At 31.8% G+C, this 23,269-nt stretch overlaps 2 protein-coding genes and 1 pseudogene across 2 annotated transcripts; 2 read left to right on the top strand and 1 right to left on the bottom strand.

Moving 5' to 3' along the window:
• Window positions 1–131: 131 nt before the first annotated feature.
• Window positions 132–1,842, top strand: LOC106362094 (transmembrane emp24 domain-containing protein p24delta7). The gene is made up of 4 exons (XM_013801912.3): window positions 132–444; window positions 525–734; window positions 1,346–1,422; window positions 1,527–1,842. The coding sequence occupies exons 1-4, from the start codon at window positions 235–237 to the stop codon at window positions 1,669–1,671; spliced, it is 642 nt and encodes a 213-aa protein (XP_013657366.1). The 5' UTR covers window positions 132–234; the 3' UTR covers window positions 1,672–1,842.
• A 287-nt stretch (window positions 1,843–2,129) lies between these two features.
• Window positions 2,130–4,604, bottom strand: LOC106362093 (probable WRKY transcription factor 4). The gene is made up of 4 exons (XM_013801910.3): window positions 3,979–4,604; window positions 2,998–3,566; window positions 2,746–2,922; window positions 2,130–2,666 (listed from the first exon to the last, which is right to left on the bottom strand). The coding sequence occupies exons 1-4, from the start codon at window positions 4,387–4,389 to the stop codon at window positions 2,429–2,431; spliced, it is 1,395 nt and encodes a 464-aa protein (XP_013657364.1). The 5' UTR covers window positions 4,390–4,604; the 3' UTR covers window positions 2,130–2,428.
• Window positions 4,605–19,666: 15,062 nt separating this feature from the next.
• On the top strand, window positions 19,667–22,801 carry LOC106362092 (annotated as a pseudogene).
• Window positions 22,802–23,269: the final 468 nt, after the last annotated feature.

The raw sequence follows: 23,269 nt of genomic DNA, 5'->3' as shown, positions 1-23,269 counted from the left end.
ATTACAAGATTCCTCAAAAGGTAAGCCCAATACTCCTATTGAGCCAAATATAGAGCTTCTCTCGGAGAAAACCCTCTGCACGACTCAGAAGTGTTAGTTCAATAGCAAATCAACGTGTTACGACCAATAAAACACCTACGCGTGGCGATGCACGTGTTGACTTACTCCGTCTCCTTCATTAGGCAGAAAACAACTTAAAACATCAAAACTCCTCAGATCTTCATCGGAGCCGCCATGGATCTTCACCGGAGCTCGACGATCATACTCCTGATCCTCTCAATTATATCCCCCGCGACGCTCTCAATGCGCTACGAGCTACTCTCGGGCCACACGAAATGCATCTCCGAGGAGATTCACGCGAACGCAATGTCCGTCGGCAAATACAGCATCGTGAACCCTCACGAAGATCATCCTCTTCCTGCTTCCCACAAAATCACCGTCAAGGTAAACAACAACACATCCGAAAACCACTCGAATCTTATCGCATTTTCCATCAATTGATTTCAGTGTTGGTGTGTTTATAGGTGACATCGCCGCAAGGAACGGCTTATCACGAGGCGGACGGAGTGAGCACGGGGCAATTCTCGTTAACGGCGGTGGAAACAGGGGATTACATAACTTGCATCTCAGCCGTTGATCACAAACCGGAGACGATGCTGACCATTGACTTTGATTGGAGGACGGGTGTTCATTCCAAGGACTGGCCCAATGTGGCCAAGAGGAGCCAAGTCGAAGTAAGAAAAGTCCTAACTTAGTCAAATCTAAAAGCATTGTGCTGGAGTTGATAGCAGTGCGGCCTGAGATTTTGGGTTTATATACGGTTTAATAAAGATTTCAATAATTTGAAAACCTGACTTTTTTTTTTTTTTTTTTTTTTTTTTTTTTACAAATTTTGCGATGTATATATAATTTTTTTTTTCGAAAAATTAGTTTGTGTATTTTAAAAGAATTTTCTTTTCATAATTTAAACATGTGTTTCATTAAACAGTAACGTCGTCAACATTTCCGTCAGATATAGTTAAAGCTGTTTGATATTTAAAATCTGCGAATTTAAAAAATTTGTGATATAGATAGATAGGAGTAGGCTTTATAGCTTTTGATGATGGCATTATAGCCTCTAAAAAGCGGTTGCAGAGTTCTTAAAGATTTACTTTATTTGGTTGCTTCTTCAGCTCATTTTTCTTTTCCCTCAGAAATGATTGATCTCGTCCAGAGTGAAAATAGATATAGGGCTAGGCTTTTGCAGACAACAGAGAAAGAAACTAGCTTTCAATGGTGACACTGTATCCTCTTAAGATCTTAACGTTTGTTTTGTTTTTTAACCTTTTTGATGTTATTTGGCTAGAATATGGAGTCTGACGTTAAGAAGTTATTTGACACTGTTACTTCCATCCATGATGAGATGTTTTATCTCCGCGACAGGTAATTTTTACACAAAAGTCTGTCTTGCCTTTAAAGTCTGAGGAAGAGAATAACTCAAAACTCAAAACTCAAAAACCCCATCTTCTTATGGTATGTTGTTGCAGGGAAGAAGAAATGCACGAACTGAACATATCGACAAATTCGAAGATGGCATGGTTGAGTTTTCTGTCGCTTGGGGTTTGTTTATCCGTCGCAGGTCTTCAGTTTTGGCACTTGAAGACTTTCTTCGAGAAGAAGAAGCTCATCTAGAGACACATCTATGAGGACAGAGGTTGTTTGTATTGACAACGTTAAGACTCTAGTTTTGTTGTTACACAAGTGGATTCAGTTTTGTCAAGCATTTTGTTACTCAGATTTTGTGAGAAACAGACATTAACCTTGTGTGATATGATCTTAACATCTCACTGATCTTCAAACTCATTCTGACTCCGTGGAAAAACAAAAGCTTTTTCTTATTATATCACACCCCTGACGGACAGATTCCAACACTTATAACTAACAAACAATGATGAGTTTCAATATCTTATTCACTACTAAGATCACAGAGAGAAAAGTGCCAAATCAATCAACCAATGGAGGAGCAAAGAGACAAAAAGCAAAACAAAGAGCTTTTTCACATACATTTGTACCGAGGAGATAAAAGACTTGTACGGACATCATGAAGCTACAATTGCTCTTTGAATTTCATTAAGCATGACAATAAGAGATGAACAAAAGCAAGTTTGGGTAATATACTATTATTAGTACAATATTCGTACAAACAAAAAATACAGTATGATATTACAACATATAAAACTTCATCCACACAATGTGTAACCTATCCTCTGAATCAATAACACAGAGATACAACACATAACCCCCCTGTAATTTTTCTTCCTCATGTACAAAAGAATTACACAAGTCAACAGAAATCTGAAAACCCTAAAAAACTTTTAAGTATTACACCAGAACATAGAAGAACAACCCCTTCTGATGAACTCTCTGAGATATACAGAGTTTTCTTCCCTTAAATTGTTTGCTCTTCTTTCAGCCTTAGACACGCAACGGGCTGCTGCTGATTTAAGTTAGCCAAACCGCCATGCCTTAACTGTGCCGTTGCAGCAGCATGGCTGCTTGATTTAGCTGCTGGAGGGTCATGGTTATGTTTTCCTTCGTACGTTGTCACTACAGCTTTTGGATCTGTTGCTGCTCTCTCCACATGTTTCCTCACTCCACATCCCTGTGTAGTACACTTGTAATAACTCCTGTGGATCATAAGTCAACATTAAACAATAATGTTTTAACAAATAAACTATATTCAGTAGATAATTTTTAGTGTATTACCTCGGATAAGGATTCCCTTTAACAATTTTCTGACCATACTTACGCCACCTATATCCATCATCTAGAAGATCAACTTCACTTGTTGTCTGAACAATAATTCTAGGCTCTGCCACTGTTCTATGTGAAGCAGCAACAGCAACAGCAGCAGCTGGTTCAAGAACTCGAACCTCTGTACTTCTGCACATTTCAAACATCTCTCTCATCAAAAAAATGGATGATACAATCATATCATCAAAGCTTATAACTATATACCTTCTCTTAGGATCAGGCTCTTCTCCGTTACCGTCTTCTTCGCTGTCACTTGCCTCAGACATATGCTCTGTCGTAGCTTGACTTGCTGCTTCATGTTGTTCCCTCGTGGTTTTGTTAGGATTGTTATTGCTATCTTTGTTTCCACGCTTATTGTTTTGAGGAGGTTCGTGATTGTGCTGACCTTTGTAGATGATTTCAGTTACTTGTCCATCAAGAGACCTCTCAACCTTCTTCTTGACAGGACATCCAGGATTGGTGCACTTGTAATAGCTTCGAGGGAACTCACTGCCTTTAACTTGCTTTTGACCATACTTTCGCCAGTTGTAGCCATCATCTGCTGGTTTGTCAACATTCAGAGGCTGTTGTTGTGACCTGTTGTGCTCGATGATGTTTATATCCGAGGTTTCTCTTTGAGCTAGCTGTGAAGAATCTGGAGCTGAGGTTGGGTTCTGAGATTGAACCTGAGAGGAAGGAGGGTGCTCTGTTTGAGGTTGCATATTAGCATTGGCTTGAACAGCTTGTGCTGTTACTTGTGCTAGAGCTTGCTGATGTGTCATTCCATATGATCCCTGACACATTGTTACATTCCATGTTAGAGCAAGAACAAAGAAAAATAATTCATGTTCTTACCTTTTTCAATATAGTTGAGCTGCAAAGTTCTTTCCTCTATTAGACAATCCACAAATCTCTCTAATAAAACCCTAATTCAACTCTAATCAGATTTCTCCAATTTTAACCTGAAATGAAGACGAATTGAATGTTTTTTTTTTTTTGGCTTTCTATCTTACAGACAAATGGCTATTACAAGTCTATGATCCGTTTGCTAACAAAAAAAAAAACGTGTCTTTTTTTTTTTTTTTGCCTGAGCCAAAACAACAAGAAACAGCTCAACACAGAAAGCCATAAACTTTCAGTTTCCATAAATAGATTTTTAAACTTTTAACAGAAAAAATAGAAACTTCTTGATGAAAATCTTAAAACCTGAACGGGAGAGAAAAGACCCAAGAAGCTCGGTGAATCCAGCAACATCGCCGGACTTAGCCCTGGAGATACGGTGAATACCGACGGTGACTGAGAAACCATCAAACCGGTGGGTCTGCTCTGCTTGAATCTCGGGTCAACTACATCAACACTAGAGCTATTACTATTCCCTTCACTACCCGTTGCAGGAGAAGGCATGACGACTCCGGCAAGGAGCTGGGAGAAAGACCTACTAGACTCATCGGAATCGGAGAACATGTTTGAGACCAGAGTCATCGGACCAGGGCTGAATCCGACGCCACCGTTGAAGAACGTCTCAGTGAATGGCCGTGGAGGAAGATTTAAAGTGGGTCGCGATGGAGCAGCTCCGGTGGACTTCGATGTCGACGGAAGATCTTCCTTCTCCGACATCGATCCACAAGATTGACAAAACAGAAGACGAAAAGAAGAAAAAAATCAACAAACCCAATAATCAAAACAGAACCCTTTTTGTAAATATCTGTCTGTGAGAATCTTTGTCGTGTTTTTGCCTTTTTATGTTTCTTTTAATGGAGAGTTTCGAGTTTTTTCTTCTTTTCTGTTTCAATAAACGGATCTGCAAACATAAAAAGATTGAAAACTTTTGTATTCTTCTGCAGTATTAAAAAGTCCACGATGAACTCTTTGTGTAATAAAGTAAAATTAACTATACTTCTTTTCCTGAAAAGTGAAAACCAATTAAATTTAGATTAAATTGGTTCCGGTGCACCAAAAACACCTTTATCTAGTCATATACTCCTGCATTTAGTAAACTATTTTGCGTGACATTTTTTTAGATGAAAGATTCGAAGAAGAATTATTACTTTTTTACGCATTTTCATTTTTTTTTTGTAATATTCTTTTCACTTCAAATTGAAAATTTTCTTTTGATCAATAATTTCTCTCAACGTTGAGGTGGTTCTCATGAACAAAAAACTTGTGTACGAGGGAAGAAAACTTTTTGATTGATTAAGTCTATAGTGCAATGCAATGCAAATGGTGAATCAAATTGAGCTCAATTTGCATTCATCCAAGTTTCATTGGATTCTTCAAAATAAGTTAAAAAAAAAAAACTTTAATTCTCTTAGAAATTTTTGAAAAAAATTTAAGCAATAAAAAAAAACTTTTTGAAAAATTGCTAAAGAAGCCCTACACTTTTAAAAACAATTTTAAACTTTCACTTAAATCATTTTAACATTTAATTTATATAAATTAATTATTTAATATTTATTTTTATTGTTAAACTGGTTTACATACACAAAATTCAAATATAAGTCAACATAATATAAAATTTTGAATAACCTTTTTTTTAATAAAATAGCAAATTAAAATTTATAATGTTTTGTTTTGAAAGTTTATTTGGTTTTTATCAGTAATTCCTTAAAAAAAGAAAAAAAAAATACTGAAAAACTTTGGTTGAGAAAATCTAACTACAATATTGTTCATTCCATTTTTTTATTATTCAGTTTTTGCTTTTTACTCACTAGGAATAATGAAGCAAAATTATTCAATTGGTATAAAAGATTTTTATTTAAACAGAACTAAACAGTCTCACTTTTCCTTTTCGGTTTCAATTTTTAGCATAAAAAACCATTTATTCGTGTTTCCCCAACCAATATTTTTTAGAAACAATTAGTTAAATATACATAACAAAGGTCCATATTAGCTATGTGGACATAGCGTGACGTTAAAGGCTCGGGCCATACACATTACACCTTGAGTTGACGAAAATGCCTGGTGAAATATCCAGGTAAGTACTATGTCTCTGCAGAAGAGGAGGAAAGCGTGTTAGACGTGTAGGCGTGAAGAGTGGCTCGAGGTTATAGGTTACCAGTTGGATCACTTCTGTTTTTTTTTGCATGCTGGATCAATTCTTCATCTCATTCATTTTTTTTTATCCTTTTTTTTCTTTTTTTTTTTAGTTCTCATGGTTTTTTTTCTTTCTTATTCTTTTTCTCTCTTTAAATATCTTCATTGATTCTTTATTTTTCTGTTAACTTTTCTGGTTCTTGAAACTATTTTTCTTTCTTATTCTCTTTCTCACTCTAAATATATTTTTTAAAGCGATCGATAACTTTTCTGCTGCTTGAAACTAATATAAGTAACAACTAAATGTATATGTTAACACTATAAAATGACACTTAGACGCTAAGAGTTAGGTTAGCGAGTAGCAAGGACAGTAAACACTATCCATTTGGGAGAGATGGTTGTTTGAATCTATTTTTTTAAAGCGATGGATAACTAACTATTTATCAATTAACATATTAACTCACAATATGAAAGTCTCTATCAGCTAATTATCAACACTTTAATATGAAAGTCTCTATCAGCTAACAATCCTTGTGCCAGGTAACAAATCATTTAGCAGATAACAAACTATTTATCAATTAACATATTAACTCACAAACCATGTATCAAATCATTTATCATATAACAAATCATTTCTTGAGAAAAATGTATCAAGCCAACCAATTTTATCATTATATAAGCTGACAAACAATTTACGAAATCATTAATGAGTTTTATAAACAATGTATCAATTAAAAACATGTCTTTTATAATATCGTACAACAATTTATCTATTCTTTAATACCAAACTCTCTATCAACTAACAACACATGTACCATGTAATAAATCATTTAGCAAACAATAAACTATTTATCAATTAACATATTAATTCACAAAATATGTATCAAATCATTTATCATGTAACAAATCATTTAGCAGATAACAAACTATTTATAAATTAACATATTAACTCACAAACTATGTATCAAATAATTTATCATGTAAAATACCATTTATCGAGAAAAATGTATCAGGTCAAAAAAATGTATCACCTAATTTATCACCAAACAAGCCATATGTGAAACAAATGTATAAATTAAAAAAACTTTTATCAAAATATTTATCAGGTAATAAATTATGTATCAATTAATAATAAATATTTTTACACATTTTACCTACCTAATCTTTTTGCTGTCTGGATAAATTTGTGTAAGAGGTGACTCTTAATTGTCTGAAATGGTGAACTCCTAAATTATATTTCATGAAAACCATAGCAGCAAAATATTTCTTTGGCTTAATACCTAGAATCGAGACTACTAAATCACAAACATATTTGGAATTCTCAGAGACATTAACACTCATGTCAAGCCAAAAAAACTAGAAACCTAAAGGAAAAAAATGAATCTTGTATAGACTCATTCAAAGCAACCAAACAAACAAATAAAAAAATAAAAAAGAATTGATTAGTTTTCACCCGATAATCATGAGATTTTTCTTAATGCTGAAACAATCACTTGTTTTCTTCGAATCTTCCTCTCACAAACCAGTTTAAAAATGAATAATATAAGAGAAAAGAGAGAAGAAGAAAAAATTAAAAAGCTAGAAAATGAATAAGAGAATAGAGAAAAAGATAAAAGGGAGAGAGATAGAATCTAGGATATGAAGAGAGATCTAGAACCTAGAACCCATGCTGCCAGCACTGGCACAATTCTATCCAAGTTGGGCTGGCAGCAGGGTTAAATTCGGAACGAAAATATTAACATCAAATCGTGTATAGAACGCTAATTAAGAGTCCAGTTATGTGTATGAGAGCCAATTATCTCTATTTTTTATTCTTCTTTCCTTTTTCATTTTTGTCGATTCATTTTCACATGGGTTTTAACTTTGTATCTCTCGATTCCTAATTTCTGCAAAACCATAAATCCTTAATTCCTCACTTCTACTTTCTCCTTACCCATTCAGATGATTGAAATACCACTTCCGCCGAGAATGTTCGCCGTTGGTGAAGAGTCGTTGGGCGACCGTATCAACTCGTACCACAAAATCAAAATCGTTTTTTTTTTCTTTTTTTTAAATGATTTTTTACCAAGTTTGATTTGAACTTGTTTTTCTTTAATTTGTTTGATTGATGTCTGCCTAAAAAGATTTGTTTGGTTGTGTAGGAGAAAGTTGTGTTGAAGAGGAGCTCAATCAAAACATATTTTTGGTGAGCTTGAGATTATTAATTTCAACACTCTCTTCCGATTAATTTCAGAATGTTCTTGCAGATCTTTAGTTTTATCAGATTTTTGGTGTTCTTGTGAGTTTATATGTTGTGCGATATTTTTTTTACATTTAAATGATTTGTTATATGTTACATGTTTTGTTAGCTGACACATAAGATGACACCGAAGAATTCATAACTATTTGATATGATGTTACAAAAGACTTGACGTTAATTGATACATGGTTTATTTAGCTGATAAATGGTTTGATAGCTCGTACATTGTTTGACACTTAGTTTATTAGCTGAAAAATGGGTTGCTACATGTCTGTGAATTAATATGTTACATGATAATTTGGTTGTTATCTGATAAATGATTTGTTACTTGGTACATGTATTATTAGCTGATACATATATAATTTGATACCAAAGATTTGATAATTGGTTGGTATGATATTACAAGAGACTTGACGTTCATTGATACATGGTTTGTGTAGATGATAAATGGTTGAATAAATAACTTGTGAGCTTGTAAATTGATACTTAGTTTGTTAGCTGACAAATAGGTTAATACATTGTGTGGATTAATAAGTTGTTATCTGATACATTATTTCTTATCTGGTATAAGTTTTGTTAGGTGTTTCATAATTTTCCGGAACCGTAATTGGTCACAGCTGAAAGATTATGAAAGATGATTGATGGCGACGTCTTTATCTAGAGGAACCAAGTTTTTATCGGATTGGTTGTTATTCATTTTTTCTTTTTGCAGTTTATGTATTTGCTTAAGAGAAATTGAAATTTATATGCTAACATTTTATATAACAATTAACATTTTATAGTAACTTTCAATACTCCAACACAATATATATACATATATATTTAGACATCGAAAACTTTAAGTAGACATAAATATATTTAGATCAATTTATCAAACCATTAAAGTGCATGGTGTATTTTTCGTTGTTAGCATCTAATACTATTTTTATATTACATATTTTGATATGTTATCTCATACATGTTAAGTAATATATAATATTATGCCTTAGCGGTTACACATTACACTAATTATCATTTGACTACAAATTAGTTTTCAGCTAACATAATGTGTACCCGCTAAATTCTAGAGTTACATGTTGTGTAAGTTAGGTAATGTTTGGCAACAACGAAGTTAACTGTTAATATATATATATATTAGATATGTAACACAACATATTAGCTGCTATATAATATTTTATTGTTAACGTAATCTTAACTTCTTCTTCTTCGTTTTCTTCTTCAATACATAGTCTTTTTATCAGTACATGCTTTATAATCTCCATGATATATTTGCCTGTCTTTTACTCTTCTCTTCAATCTTAGATTTCGTTCACTCTTTCTAATTATAAGAACATAAATAAGCCTAATACACATCCAATATATTCTCAAATTTTTATCAAAAAAAAATATATATTCTCAGCATCAATCCACCATTGATCCAGTTTCTTGAAGCTTACATTATATATTTGTTATTGTTTTGATTACAGTGAAAAGAAATATCAGATACTGTGTAAAACCTACTCTTTTTCCACTGGATATTTCGGTGAAGCGTCTCTTATAGTCAGGCCTAGGTCAGAACAACTCTGTGCTGAATCCCTTTCTGCATATCTTCTCTGATCAAAAAGAAAGCATATTATCGTCCGTCCAAGCCCAAAGGGATAGTTGACTTTTGGAGTTTAATTATTACACAAAGGCATTTAGCTAATATAGATTTCTATTGAGTATATTACACTTAAACTCTCTTAAATTTACTTATATGGGTAATTTGCAGAAATGAATAACACGTTTCAAAATGTATGCTAAGAAGTATCACTTTTTGCCCTAAAATATCAAAAAATTGAAGGATTCAGTATAAAAACTAGAACATATGTCTTCAAACAGTTATTATATGTTTAATATATTTTTTTCATATTAAAGAAGATCAATCTTTGTAAATTAATTTATGAGAAATTACACTTTTTTTACATTTTTAAGATATTTAAAATCAGGTTTAAAATATTGATATAAGCATTAATATGAACTTTTATGGCACGTGTCATGGTCAATAAAGCTGGATCTAGAAGTAACCTTTAACCAAAAGAAAACGAATTTTTTTGTACCAAATCGATCTGTTTATTCGATTACAGTTTAGGTTTCATCTTTTACAAAAGCGTCGGTCTTGTATTGTACGATGAACCTGGAGTTAAGAGGCAGGAACACGGCCACATCTACTGCACCACGTTGTCTGAAATACTGTAATGACAGCTGGCATTCTGTTTTCAAAGCCCATTTTTATATCTTAATTGGGCTATCGAATAATAGCCTAATCATATAACCATACCATATAATTACGAAAGTATTAACATGAGCTGTAGGGTAATGAAGCAAAACTACATGACTTTTGAAGAGACATTTGACTTTAGAAGAGCAAGAGATATTATTGATAGATAAAATGTTGACACACGTAGGATGCTGAGAGGTAAAATCCTTTCTTTTTTCATTTTTTGCCAAAAATAAGTATGTGATTGCTACGATATGATGTAATTTTCAAATCAATCGACTTTTAAACATTACTTTCTCCGTTTAAAAATAATTTATATTCGAGAGTTTTACATTTATTAAGAAAACACGTAAAATTTGCATTGTTTCCGTGATTAGTTATTTCCTATGATTTTTAACCAATCAAAGTTCAGTTAATATAATTAATGTATTTAAAATTTACGATTAAATGTTTTTAAAACAAGGATCATTCTGAAACGGAGGGAGTATTATGGATGAAATTATTTTTTTTAATGGATGAAATGCTATCCCAAAAAGAATAAAATTATATCCCATGATAAAATCTCACGTTTTTCACTTGTTTCTCATACAATCAGTGAAATATCATTTTGTAAAAAAAAAAAAAATCAGTGAAAGATCATTATATCATTCGAACTGATCAGTTAATAAGGATCTCTCTTTTTTTTTGGCTACAACAAAACCATTAAAATAATTTTTGTTAATTAAAATATAAAACATCAGTCTTTCAAATACAAACAACAAACTCAGACCAATATTATTTGGAAATGTATTATTTTGACAGGTTGATATTATTTGGTAGTCACATTACAAAGTTCGAACACAGTGACGTCTTCTATAAACGTCATTGTAAATGCACGATACCGTTTTTGTGGTTCTCACTCGGGTCCAATTTCCGTAAAAGCAGTGATCTTCTCTTCTCCCATGGCTGACATCACAGTCACCACTAGTTGGTTTCCCTCGTCAACTCCACTGTTGATCTGTTACATTTCAACACCACCAATCAGGTCACTATTTTCCACATATCGACAGTAGAGGGTAATTTAAATCATCGGATAGTAAATATGAGACTACAACGTTCTTGATTAATGTGATGATGAACATGGTAAAGCTTAACCTTTTGAAACAGAGGATCATCAGTAGGGATCTCTGAGTGTGATATAACAAATTAAGTCCCACATTGGAAGATTAGACAATGAGTGTCTAATATATAAAGAGATGTCCAACTCTAATTAGTACGAGGCTTTTTGGGAAGGAAACCAAAAGTAAAACCATGCGGGCTTGCCAATTAGGCCCAAAGTGGACAATATCGTACTAATCAGAGAATATAGAGTTGGACACGGGATTTCACAATCCCAACAATTAGTATCAGAGCGGTTGACAAGAAATCTGCAAGAAGACCAAAATACCCTTCGAGTAGGAACGGGCTCCATCGAGTTAGGATTGGGAGGTGTGTGTGGCAGAGATCAAGTCAAAAGATCCTGGAAGTCAGTTGTGGGACACGAGATGAATGTGATCCTTAGTTTGAAGGGGAGAATGTGATATAACAAACTAAGTCCCACATTGGAAGTTTAGACAATGAGTGTCTAATATATAAAGAGATGTCCAACTCTAATTAGTACGAGGCCTTTTGGGAAGGAAACCAAAAGTAAAACCATGCGGGCTTGCCAATTAGGCCCAAAGTGGACAATATCGTACTAATCAGAGAATATAGAGTTGGACACGGGATTTCACAATCCTAACATCGAAGTCCTTTGTGACACCAGTTCGAGACAAGCAAGATGACCCGTAATTACGATGGTATTATAATAACAAACAAGTTACAGTTTAAATGCATAGGTTGTAAAATTAGCTAAAGGGAATTATTAAGTACACATACGTACATGTCCTTTTTTTTTTATCACATAAATTTCATTAAAGCTAAGAATTAGAGAATGAGCCCAAAGATGGCCCAACTCATGAAGTTCAATACAAAGATAAGAAGGCTTTAAGAGCCTCTTTTGCTGAAACATTGGCTAAAGTAGAAAAGCAAGAGAAGATTGATGCAAAACCAGAGGAGATCGATCGTATGTCTTTCACAATTCCGATGATTTCTTTAGACTGGAGGTTGCCGGAGATAGCTCTGAAGAGCGTTGAAATGTCGGTGAAAACCTTGAGTTTTGGGAACTCGAGGATTTGCACCATGCAAAAGGCCAATCGCATCGCGATAACCTCTGCGATTAAGAGAGATCCAATGTAACTTTGACCCAAGGATCCATGGATCGGAGCTTCCCAAGCTGCATCCGCCTTACAGATGATCAAGTTGCTGTCTTGTTGAAACCTTGGTGCATGTCTGATGCGAATCTGAGCTGATGAAGGTGCGCTTCTTGTGACCTTGACTGTAGGGAAAGGCCTTATGTGCCTAAATTTGGATCAAATATTCATGAGCAATGGAGAAGCGGCTGTGTAGACTCTCCTGGCCTGTGATGGCTGAAAAAACAATGAAGCAAATTCAAGCACATCATCACGGCTTTGGGCTAGGTGAACCCTATATACTGAAGCAAAACAGCGGCCTATGAACTGTTGACGTGAGGAACCTGAAACCCAAATAAACGAAAGCAAAACCAATGAATCTCAAATGGGGACTCTTCACAAGAAAAACAAGGAATCAGAAGAAGTTATCACATACATCACAATTGTCAGAAGAAGGAACAGTTTCTTCAAGCTTGTCGCCGTTGAATATGTCGATACCAACAAAGTGACATTTAGCATTACCATCCTCGTCTGTCGTTGAAACCTCAACAACCTGCTATACACCATTAGTTAGATCAATCCATATCTTTCTTTTGTTGAGATGGTCACAGGTTGAAAACATAATGTTGAATTTAAATTTTTATTTACTTTTAACTCAAAACCAATTAGGAGTAAACGGATGAGAAAAAGACAAAAATAGCACTAAATCAAGTTTTTGTTCCCAAACTAGCACTCAAGGTCAAAAGTCACAAAAATAAAACACTTAATGTTTTATCAAAAGTCACAAACTTAGGGTTTAGAGTTAAAGGGTGAGGTTTAGGATTTAGGGTTTAGGGTTTAGAGTTTAGGGTTTAGGGTTTAGAGTTTAGGGTTTAGGGTTTAGGGTTTAGGGTTTAGGGTTTAGAGTTTAGGGTTTAGGGTTTAGAGTTTAGGGTTTAGGGTTTAGGGTTTAGGGTTTAGGGTTTAGAGTTTAGGGTTTAGGGTTTAGGGTTTAGAGTTGAGAAATGAGGTTTTGGGGATAAGATTTCAAATTTTGAAAAATAAAAAAATTAAAATTTTCAAAGGATAAACTTAGAAAGATGCTATTTTGGTCATTTTAGTTTTTGAGTGATATTTTTGTGATATAAACTTAGAAATGTGCTATTTTGGAAATTTGCCTTGAACGGATGATCATATCAATTTACATATTAATTAATTCGTTAATTCTCTAACTAATGATATACTATTTTTTAACCATCTCGCATGTTCTTCGTGGACAATTATGAAAACAACATCCACGCCTAGGACCCAAGATGAATAAAAAAATAACAAGAATGTTTCGATTTTGAGATTAAATGGCGATTTATAAAGCTAATAGTAGAGTTCATATGTAATATCGAGCTTGCTGGTAGTTAAAAAAATATATGCAAAAGTTCAAGTATTCTCGCTTTGAAGAAAAACATATTTAGATTTAGATTAAGTGATCAAATCAATTGTATATGAAGCAATTTAGTAATTTTGTTATATATGGATATATAAACAATTAAGAAAATAACTGTATTTTTTATTGTTAATAAAGGTTCTAGATTAGTCATAAATAAAATAATATTTCGACATGTACTTCACGACAACGAGCTTTAGTTATCTCTAAAACAACGACTGAATATAATTCAAAAAGAAAAAGAAAACGACTGAATAGTAAGTTTCAAAGCTAACCGAGAAACGACTAACGACAGGACCTTCCAGCTGATCAAGGCAATCTATTAACATTTTCTGTTGGAGTTTTGCGATGTCTTGTCTCCTTTTCTACGTAAATCGATCCATATTTGGCTCTAAGATCCAAAGTTGGAAAAATTATGGGTCACGACATCCGATTTCTCTTCATTTTATGCTTAAACTTTGACATCCAATTCTCGGCAATCCATAAAGCGAACTAAAGTAGGACTGGTTTCTCCGCTACCACCCGCAAACGCAGTTTTTACGGCCGCTGTAAACTGATTCAAACCGCTCTAAGCCTCATAAAATTTTAAAGCCGGTTACACCTAGCGTTTGCGGTTGCGGACGGTTGCGGGAGAATAATTTTTTCTTTTCTAAAACAATATAAATACCAAAATTAAAATTAAAATTAAAAAAATAAATTAGAATTATAAAAATACTAAATTATATCTATTATATTTTAATTAATATTATAAATTTTAAAATTAAAATATTTTCTATAATTTTTAAAATTTTAAAACTATAACTTTCTAAATATAATTTTATATTTATTATAATACTGTGATTGTTGATATTTTTATAATTATATAAAATATAAATATTGTATATAAAATATAAATATTGTTAATTTATTATTTAACCTCTGCTGCATTTGGTAGTTAACAATTCATAAGTATCCCACAAACGCACAAACTTCTAACCGCCGAATCAGGCATACAAATCTTTTAAAACTGATAGAAACCGCAACCATTCGCATCCGCAAACTCCCGAAATCGCAACCGCTGCGTTTGAACTAGTCGTGCCCTAAAAACTTATAAAAAGGTATCAAAAATTTAGCAACATTTTTGATCAATAATGTTTTATATGCTTCTCACAGGTTTACTAATTGCGAAATTCGCACTGTGGTGATTGTAGACAAAGGGTTAGTATGATCTTAATTAGAGTTATTCTTGGGTTCACCCACTAGAGTAAACCTCTAGGTTCACCAACCAATAGAATTTCATTATTTTAAATTTGATATCTTTAAAAAAAAAACAAAATATTGTCAAGTTATATTATGTTTTTAAAATAAAAAATAGTAGTTACGAAAAAAAAATAAAAAAAAATCTTTTTAACGTCGTCGGCAAAACACTAAACCTTAAATCCTAATCCTTAAACCCTAAATCTTAATCTCTAAACCCTAAATCTTGGGTAAATCCTAAACCCTTGGGTAAACTCTAAACCCTTGGATAAACCCTAAACCCTTGGATAAACCCTAAATCCTTGGATAAATCCTAAACTCTAAATAAAAACACTAAACCCTAAAACTCTAAACCCTAAATCCTAAACGCTAAACCCTGAGTGTTTTAGTGTTTAGTGATTTTGATTTAGAGTTTAAGATTAATCCTAGAGTTTAGGGTTTACCCAAAGGTTTACGGTTTAGGATTTAGGGTTTAGGGATTAGGATTTAGGATTTGATGCTTTGCTGACGACGTTAAAAATATTTTTTTTTTGTAATTACTACTATTTTTTATTCATTTCTTTTTACCATTTAATTTTAAAAAGATAATATAATTTGACAATATTTTGTTTCCTTTTTTAAAAGATAACGATTATGAAATAACACAATCCTATTGGTTGATGAACCTAGATGTTCACTTGAACCCAAGAATAAGTCTCTTATTTAAGAGAAATTTTTGGGTTAGGGTGAAACGATTCACCAACCAATAGTGTTTGATTATTTGATATTTTATATTTTTTTTAAAAAAGAAACTAAAATGAATTTTCAAATAAGATTATATTTTTAAAATAAAACAATAAAAATACATAAAAATAGTTACAAAAAATAAATAAATAAATATTGTTAAAACGTTAGCAAAATACTAAATCCTATACCCTAAATCCTAAACTCCAAACCCTAAATTATAAACCTTAAATCTTGGATAAACGGTAAACTATTGGAAAATTTTAAACCCTAAATCATACATTAAAAACTAAATCTTAATAACACTAAATCCTAAACCCTAATCACTAATCCCTAAACCCTTGGATAAACCTTGTATCTTTGGATAAATCATAAACTCTAAATAAAAAATATTTAAAATTAAATCCTAAAGTTTATGATTTATCCAAGGGTTCAGAGTTTATCCAAAGGTTTAGGGTTTAGTGATTAGAATTTAGGGTTTAGTGTTATTAAAATTTAGTTTTTAATGTATGATTTAGGGTTTAAGATTTTCCAACGGTTTAGAGTTTATTCTAAGTTTAAAGTTTAAAGTTTAACGTTTAGGGTTTAGGGTTTAGGGTTTAATATTTTGCTGAAGACTTAACAATATTAATTAATTTATTTTTGTAATTATTTTTATGTATTTTTATTATTTTATTTTAAAAATATAATTTAATTTGGATATTCAATTTTATTTTCTTTTTCAAAAGATATCAAATATCAAATACTCAAATCTTATTGGGTAGTGAACCTTGAGGTTCATCATAGGAGTTGAACTCAAAAATTTCTTCTTAATTAATTAATTAGTTTATTCAGTAATTATCCATTACTTAACTTGTCGTGTTGTTATGCTTTTACTTTTCAGCCTGAGTTCTACTGAAGACTGATTCCACGGAGAAAGTTTCAAAGCGTTTACCGAGTTTTTATTTAACTCAGAAGTTACTTAAATTTCATTTTATTGTTTTATTCTTCAAGCTCACTATTGTTAAGCTGAGCTTCTTCTAATTACGTGAACCCCCTCGCTTATCAGCTGTTTGTATTTTGCATTCTTTTAAGAGTTGTATTAAATAAAGTGAAATTAAAATCACATGATATAATAATAAATACAAGGACTTATTGATTACAAAGATATTTAGTCTCCGAGTTTTGTTTTAGAGTTTATACCGTGTGTGAGATGTTGTCAACTTGTCGAGTTAGAATACGGTTTACTTGAGTAAAATGCAACTTGTGATTAAGCAAAAAGGTAAATTAAATATTTCTCATATCTAGCAATAATACCACACTAGATTAAGATCCACACCTTGCGCGGGATAAACATTATATATATAAATTATTTTATGTATTATATGTTCTTACATATTATGAAATAATAAATATATACTGAATAATTAAAAGTCAGTAATTATTACATATATAATTAAATTGGTGCGAACGTTTAAATCAATTTTATTAATCCAAACAATTTTTTTAAAAAATTTGATAGGATATGTAATTAAATTTAAATGATATTAACATACATAATATATTTTTAATATTAATGTCTATTAAATGATGTTTTCTACTCATATGTTTTTTTGATCATGTGTATCTTTAATAGCAAAAACTTTAAATTACTAATAACAAAATTTTCATTGTGGGATTAATAATTTTAGTAATTGATAATTTAAAAAATTTATCAATGTTAGTTCAAAACTTTTATCAAAAAAAAATTATTCAAAGTAAGTTTTGAAATTAAAATATTTATTTATTCAATATGGTTTATAGTTTAATTTAGAATGATATATATACATATATATTTTAAATCTTAAAGATTAATTAAATTAGACTTTTACTTATATGATTCTGTAATCATTTGTATTTTGTCATAACAAAAATTTTAAACCATGGATCGCAAAATTTGAATGTGAGACTTTTAACAGTTTTAGTAATTTATAGTCGTTTTTTAAAATTCAAAATATAACATATTCAGAAAAATCTAAATTTTTATAATATGGTTATTGTGATTTTTTTAAAATTATTTTAACAGTTTAAAATTAAAAAAATTTGATAGAAGATACATTATTTTTTTTATCAGATCTTTATTATTCAAAATCATTAATTGTCATATATACTTGACCCACGTTAGGCAATTCTGTAATCTTTATTTAAGTAAATAATAAATGACATTAATAATTAATTTATGGTTAGTTTAATAAAAAACTTATTATATAATTAGATGAACCAACCTATGTCTCTAATAATTCTAAGAATCATTCTAGTGATGACACGTGACTACAAAAATAAGTTGTAATGTTTCACAAATAATATATAGGGGATTAACTAATATCATTTCGCATGGGTTTAGATTTTTCTAAGGTATTTTATGAAACCAAATGGCATTATGGTAAGACAACTAAACCATGCATTAAATGTTTTTTTTTTTTGTTAAAAGGGCAACCATGCCTTAAATGTTGGGATAAATAATGTGAACCATTGGCTGAAAGTTGTTTAGTTTTTGAGAAACTAAGCTTTTATTATTCCGAGTATGTTATATACATATATATACTAGCTGAATCTCTATTAGGGTTCTACCATTTATTTTTAACATATTTACAACGGTATGTCATTGCATTTAATTCTAATATACATATCTTTTATTTAAAATAGACAAATGAATATTTCATATATTTATGGTAACTAATCTTTCCATATTTTTATAAATGATAATAATTCTAGGTTTTATGCAATCTATACTTTTTATTTAATTTAAACATTTAATACTCTAACCGTTGGTAGTTATACTAGAATAAGTTTTATCAGATGTATTTTAAAATTAAATAGAATTCTTTTCTAAATTGATGTTACATAAATTTCCTAAATATATGCATTTATAAAACTAACATTTCACGTAAATTCTAATTAACAATTTCTAATTATCTTTAAATTAATACTTAAAACTTAAAATAATATTTATTTTCTAAACAAACCTATGATTAATAAGTAGACATTTTTATAATTTCTGTTTTTTGGTTTATTTCATCGAATATACAAAATATTTATCAAGTGGAAACGGGTTGAACAAATAGATTTTTTATTTCTATTATGAAGTAACAAAAATATAGTATATATATATACATATATCTGTTTGGGGAGAATAACCGGAAACTACATGGTTGATACTCGTCATTAGGAGAGGAGAATCATCTCACGTAAGAATCATTGAGCTGGCTTTTTCATATGCTATTTTGGGAATGTGTTCTTCCTGCACAGAGAATGGTTTTAAAGCCGTAGGGAAGAGTAAAGAAGGGTTTCTCAAAAAAATTCTTTAATATTGAATTAGACATTAATCAACTAGGAGCGATGATTCATGAAGAGTTCATATATGATTTAGTAGATGGGATTCATATGTGGATCAAATCTCATATTTGTTTGGTGAATGCGAAGAATGGGATCGAAGTTCTCTTTTAGTGTTTCTTACGCAATTGTGGGATCAATCTCTTAAGGTGTATGTGTATCAAGGTTTTATGGTGGTTTTAGTCAAGCGGTTTGTGAACTTTTCCGTTATGGTTCAATCTGATCTCCAGACACAATGACGAAATGTCTACCCATAAGTTTGCTGAACCCTTTCGTCACGTTTGGTATAGACAAAACACGGACCCACACCCACCCAGTCAACACGGGAATATAAAGATGGCGTGATACCTACGCCAATGGTGAGTGCAGAGGAAGCGCATGTATATATATACGATCACTAGAGTTATTATACCGGCAATGTAAATGTGATTAAACCGGTAGTTGAATAAACAAACTTCTTCACTCTCATCCTCCTCCTCTTGATCTCAAGTTCTGCGATTCTAATAGATCAGATAATCATGTAAGGAAGAAGAAGAAGAAACATGAACGACGGTTTTGAGTTTGTAAATATTGGGAGTCTTCAATAGAGAAGTGAGTACGTAAATACATGGATTTGTGTGGAGGTCAGCCGCTACGCCTCTCATCGCCCAAGTTCAAAACCCTTTATTTGGTTAGTCTTACCATTTTTAATTCAATCTCTATCGTTTTGAAAATGTTAGCTATTAGTTGCTTTTAATTAGGGTTAGCTTGCTACAGAGGACTTTTTTAAAATATTACATAATTTGGTCTGCCATTCACCGATCATACAAAAAGGATTCCAATAGTTGAGCGATCATAACTAAATTCTAAGAGTTGTGAGAGATTACTCAAGTACACATGTCCATCAAATACGGAAGACTGAAATTTAGAACTCTATATAACATCAACATGGTCCGGGGTATAGACAAATGAAATGAAACATTGACCTATGTTCCTTTAAAATATTTTTTTTTAAAACATTAAATTTACTTAATCGTCTACATCTTGCAAAAATCAATATATATATATATATATCACTGGAGCTTTCTCATCGTTATAAACAAATCCTTAGCTTGATTATGAGATAGTACGTAAATGGTAAAATTGAAGGTTATATTTTAAGTGTGTTGGACGGAATTGGTTAAAGGTGAGACATGCACAAGGAATCCACAATGTAGTATTAGAAGAGAAAGGAAAGATAGATGGGATAGGTGATGCCCATCTCTCTCCAAGGCTTTTAGATGCACCTCTCTCTCCAAAGGGTATCCAACAGGTGAGAAGGAGATACATATAATTAACTACTTCCCTTAGGGTTAGGGATTAATATATACCTTGAGATGCATTATTGTACATAAATATGAATCCCCGATATAATTTTGCAGGTTTCTGAACACCGCAAACAAATACTTGAATCAGGATTACTAAACACTATCGAATTAGTGATTACTTCTCCGCTGCGCAGGTACTGCTACACCTACCTACCTTTTCGTACAGACCTTGCAGACTAACTACTCAAAAGAGTTTAACCCTTTTGGACAGTGGACCTATTTGCGGACATGATGCTTTGACAAAAATAGCTAACAACGTATATTTTAAACAGTTATGTCTCGGATTTTTTTCTTCGTTCAATTCATTAAGTAAACCCGTTAAGTAATACTGTTTTTTTTCTTCTCAAAATAACAATGTCCACCCTAAAATAACTACTTCTATTTATTCTGTATAAAAATAAATTTAAAATATTCGTTTTACTTTTCCACAAAAAACAACAAAGAATTGATTTTGTTTTAGCTTTTAAGACCAGCAAAACTCCCTATAAACAGGTTAAATGGGATGGGTTAGCCTTTAGCACCTTGATAGTAACACTGTCCATTCAATTCCAGGGCAATGGAAACTGCAGTCGGAATATTTAGGGGACACAAAGATATAAATCTATCCGACAACTTCCCTCCAATTGTAGCACTTGAGCTTTGTAGAGAACGCCTGGTAATACTAATGATCAATTTCCAATATGATTGATTTTATATCCCAAAATTAACTTTGGGTGAAAGATTACTATATGTTCCAATAATGAATAACCATCCAATCTGATCCATTGCATGATATCCGCAGGGACTATATCCGTGTGATCGTAGAGAAAATATAAGTACCCGTCGCACTTGTTTCCAGGAGATCGACTTTACAATGGTGCGTATAGTTAATCTCACCAATTCTCTAGAACTTGGTTTTATTTTCGGATTTTGATAAAACTTAATTATTTTTCTTTTGGTCATAGGTAAGAGAGTGATGAAGATGCTCTATGGAGATAAGAGAAAAGGGAAAACCTAGAAGAGGTCTCTGCTAGAGGCCTTCGCTTTCTCAAATGGTACCACCATAGTTTTATTTTCTTTGAACTTTCGCATTAGTATTTGGACTATCGCACCACAAAATAATTGACAAAAAAATCACACACAAAAACTATAAGAAGTCTCGTTAGACTGTTTTAGCAACAAAAAAAAAAGTCTCGTTAGACTGGTAATATCTTTTTTTTTTTGGGACACTCTTTTTTGGAACACTGAAATCCTTTTTTTTGAAACAAAAAAAAACACTGAATATCCATATTTTTGGATTACATAATAATTCTTGTGAGTCTTTTTTCTTGGTAAACATTTAGTGAGTCTTTATGCTTAGATGATTAAAATCTAGACAATTATATGGAGTTAGTTTTTGCCTTTCTATAAAAATACATCAGAATAATTTTTATCATTTACCTGGTACAATAAAAAAATGTAGGTTATGGGAGAGACCAAAGAAAGAAATTGCAGTTGTTAGCCATGGGATTTTCTTGCAGCAAACACTTTGTGCCCTGCATGAAAAAGTTAGCATACATCTTCAAGATAATCTCCTCACAAGGTTGATTATACGAGTCCCGAAACTAATTAATCAGCCTCTACTTAATTTATTTGTTTTCACGTGTAATAAATAAACCATGGAGCCAACTCATCGTACGTAAGATATTTAATAAGTATAATGAACTGATTATCTCTTTTCTTTTGTTTAGGTTTGCTAATTGTGAACTAAGGTCAATTCGGATAGATAAGAGGTATCTAAATAGCTTTTAAGAAACTTAGGAGATTTAAAGTATAGTATTGTTTCTAAATTATGTTCGCAATTATAAGTGCAGTGACATGGAAGCAGTGACAAGAACGACTTATAACTGTAGAGAAAACGTTGCTCCAACTTCAAGTTCCCTTCACAAGCTTGAATAGAAGCCATTCGTCTACACTGGGTTTCAATGTTTTCATGCCATGCACATAGCGCTTGGAACCAGGGAAGCAAGCCACATCCGAATCTAGTTCCTAGCCTATGCGAGGGCAGACATGCGTGAGAAACTCTCTCTTTTGTTTCCTTGATTAATGTTTTCTTCCTGAGAATCTCTCTTCTTAATTTCTTCTACTTATGTGTGATTGAGTATTTTAACAAAAATGGCTCTGCTTAAGTTTGTGGTTCCGTTTTATTATATACATATATATATCATTCCAATATGTGGTTGTGGTTGATTTTCTTATATGAATGCATGCATCATGTAAGGGAAAAATATTGAAAACTTATAATATAACTGAAACAATCTCATAAAGCTTGAGATGTTTATTTAAAGCTTGACTGATAAATTGCCAACAACAAAAGGAAACACAAACACACTAAAACTTACTGATCAAAGGATTGCGTTTTGCATTTTTAGCAAAAATCACTGTAAGTAAGTGTAAAGACAAGCTGAAAAGATCGTAAAGATTAGATAACTAGAGAGTTTTGATATTTTCAATTTCAACGTTGGTCCATTTTTTTAAAACCAAAAATAATTATGTTATACTATAATTGGATAGTATATGAAAATATCAGATTTTTATATTCAAAAACAAAAATACCAGATTTCAGGATATGCTTCAAATATGCTTCCCGGATTTCGGCATCACTCATGTACTAAGAGCGCGCAATCAGATTTCAGATTTTTT

The sequence above is a fragment of the Brassica napus genome, chromosome C8 (assembly GCF_020379485.1).
Source record: "Brassica napus cultivar Da-Ae chromosome C8, Da-Ae, whole genome shotgun sequence".
Classification (NCBI taxonomy): domain Eukaryota; kingdom Viridiplantae; phylum Streptophyta; class Magnoliopsida; order Brassicales; family Brassicaceae; genus Brassica; species Brassica napus.
Note: the sequence above shows the minus strand (reverse complement) of the source record. Positions and strands in the feature narration are given on the sequence as shown.

Coding starts and splice junctions, on each gene's coding strand:
- LOC106362094 (XM_013801912.3), top strand. CDS start 235: ATGGATCTTCACCGGAGCTCGACGATCATACTCCTGATCCTCTCAATT. Junction 735..1,345: donor CCAAGAGGAGCCAAGTCGAA/GTAAGAAAAGTC, acceptor TTATTTGGCTAG/AATATGGAGTCTGACGTTAA. Junction 1,423..1,526: donor ATGTTTTATCTCCGCGACAG/GTAATTTTTACA, acceptor ATGTTGTTGCAG/GGAAGAAGAAATGCACGAAC.
- LOC106362093 (XM_013801910.3), bottom strand. CDS start 4,389: ATGTCGGAGAAGGAAGATCTTCCGTCGACATCGAAGTCCACCGGAGCT. Junction 3,567..3,978: donor GTCTTTTCTCTCCCGTTCAG/GTTTTAAGATTT, acceptor ACAATGTGTCAG/GGATCATATGGAATGACACA. Junction 2,667..2,745: donor AAAGGGAATCCTTATCCGAG/GTAATACACTAA, acceptor TATGATCCACAG/GAGTTATTACAAGTGTACTA.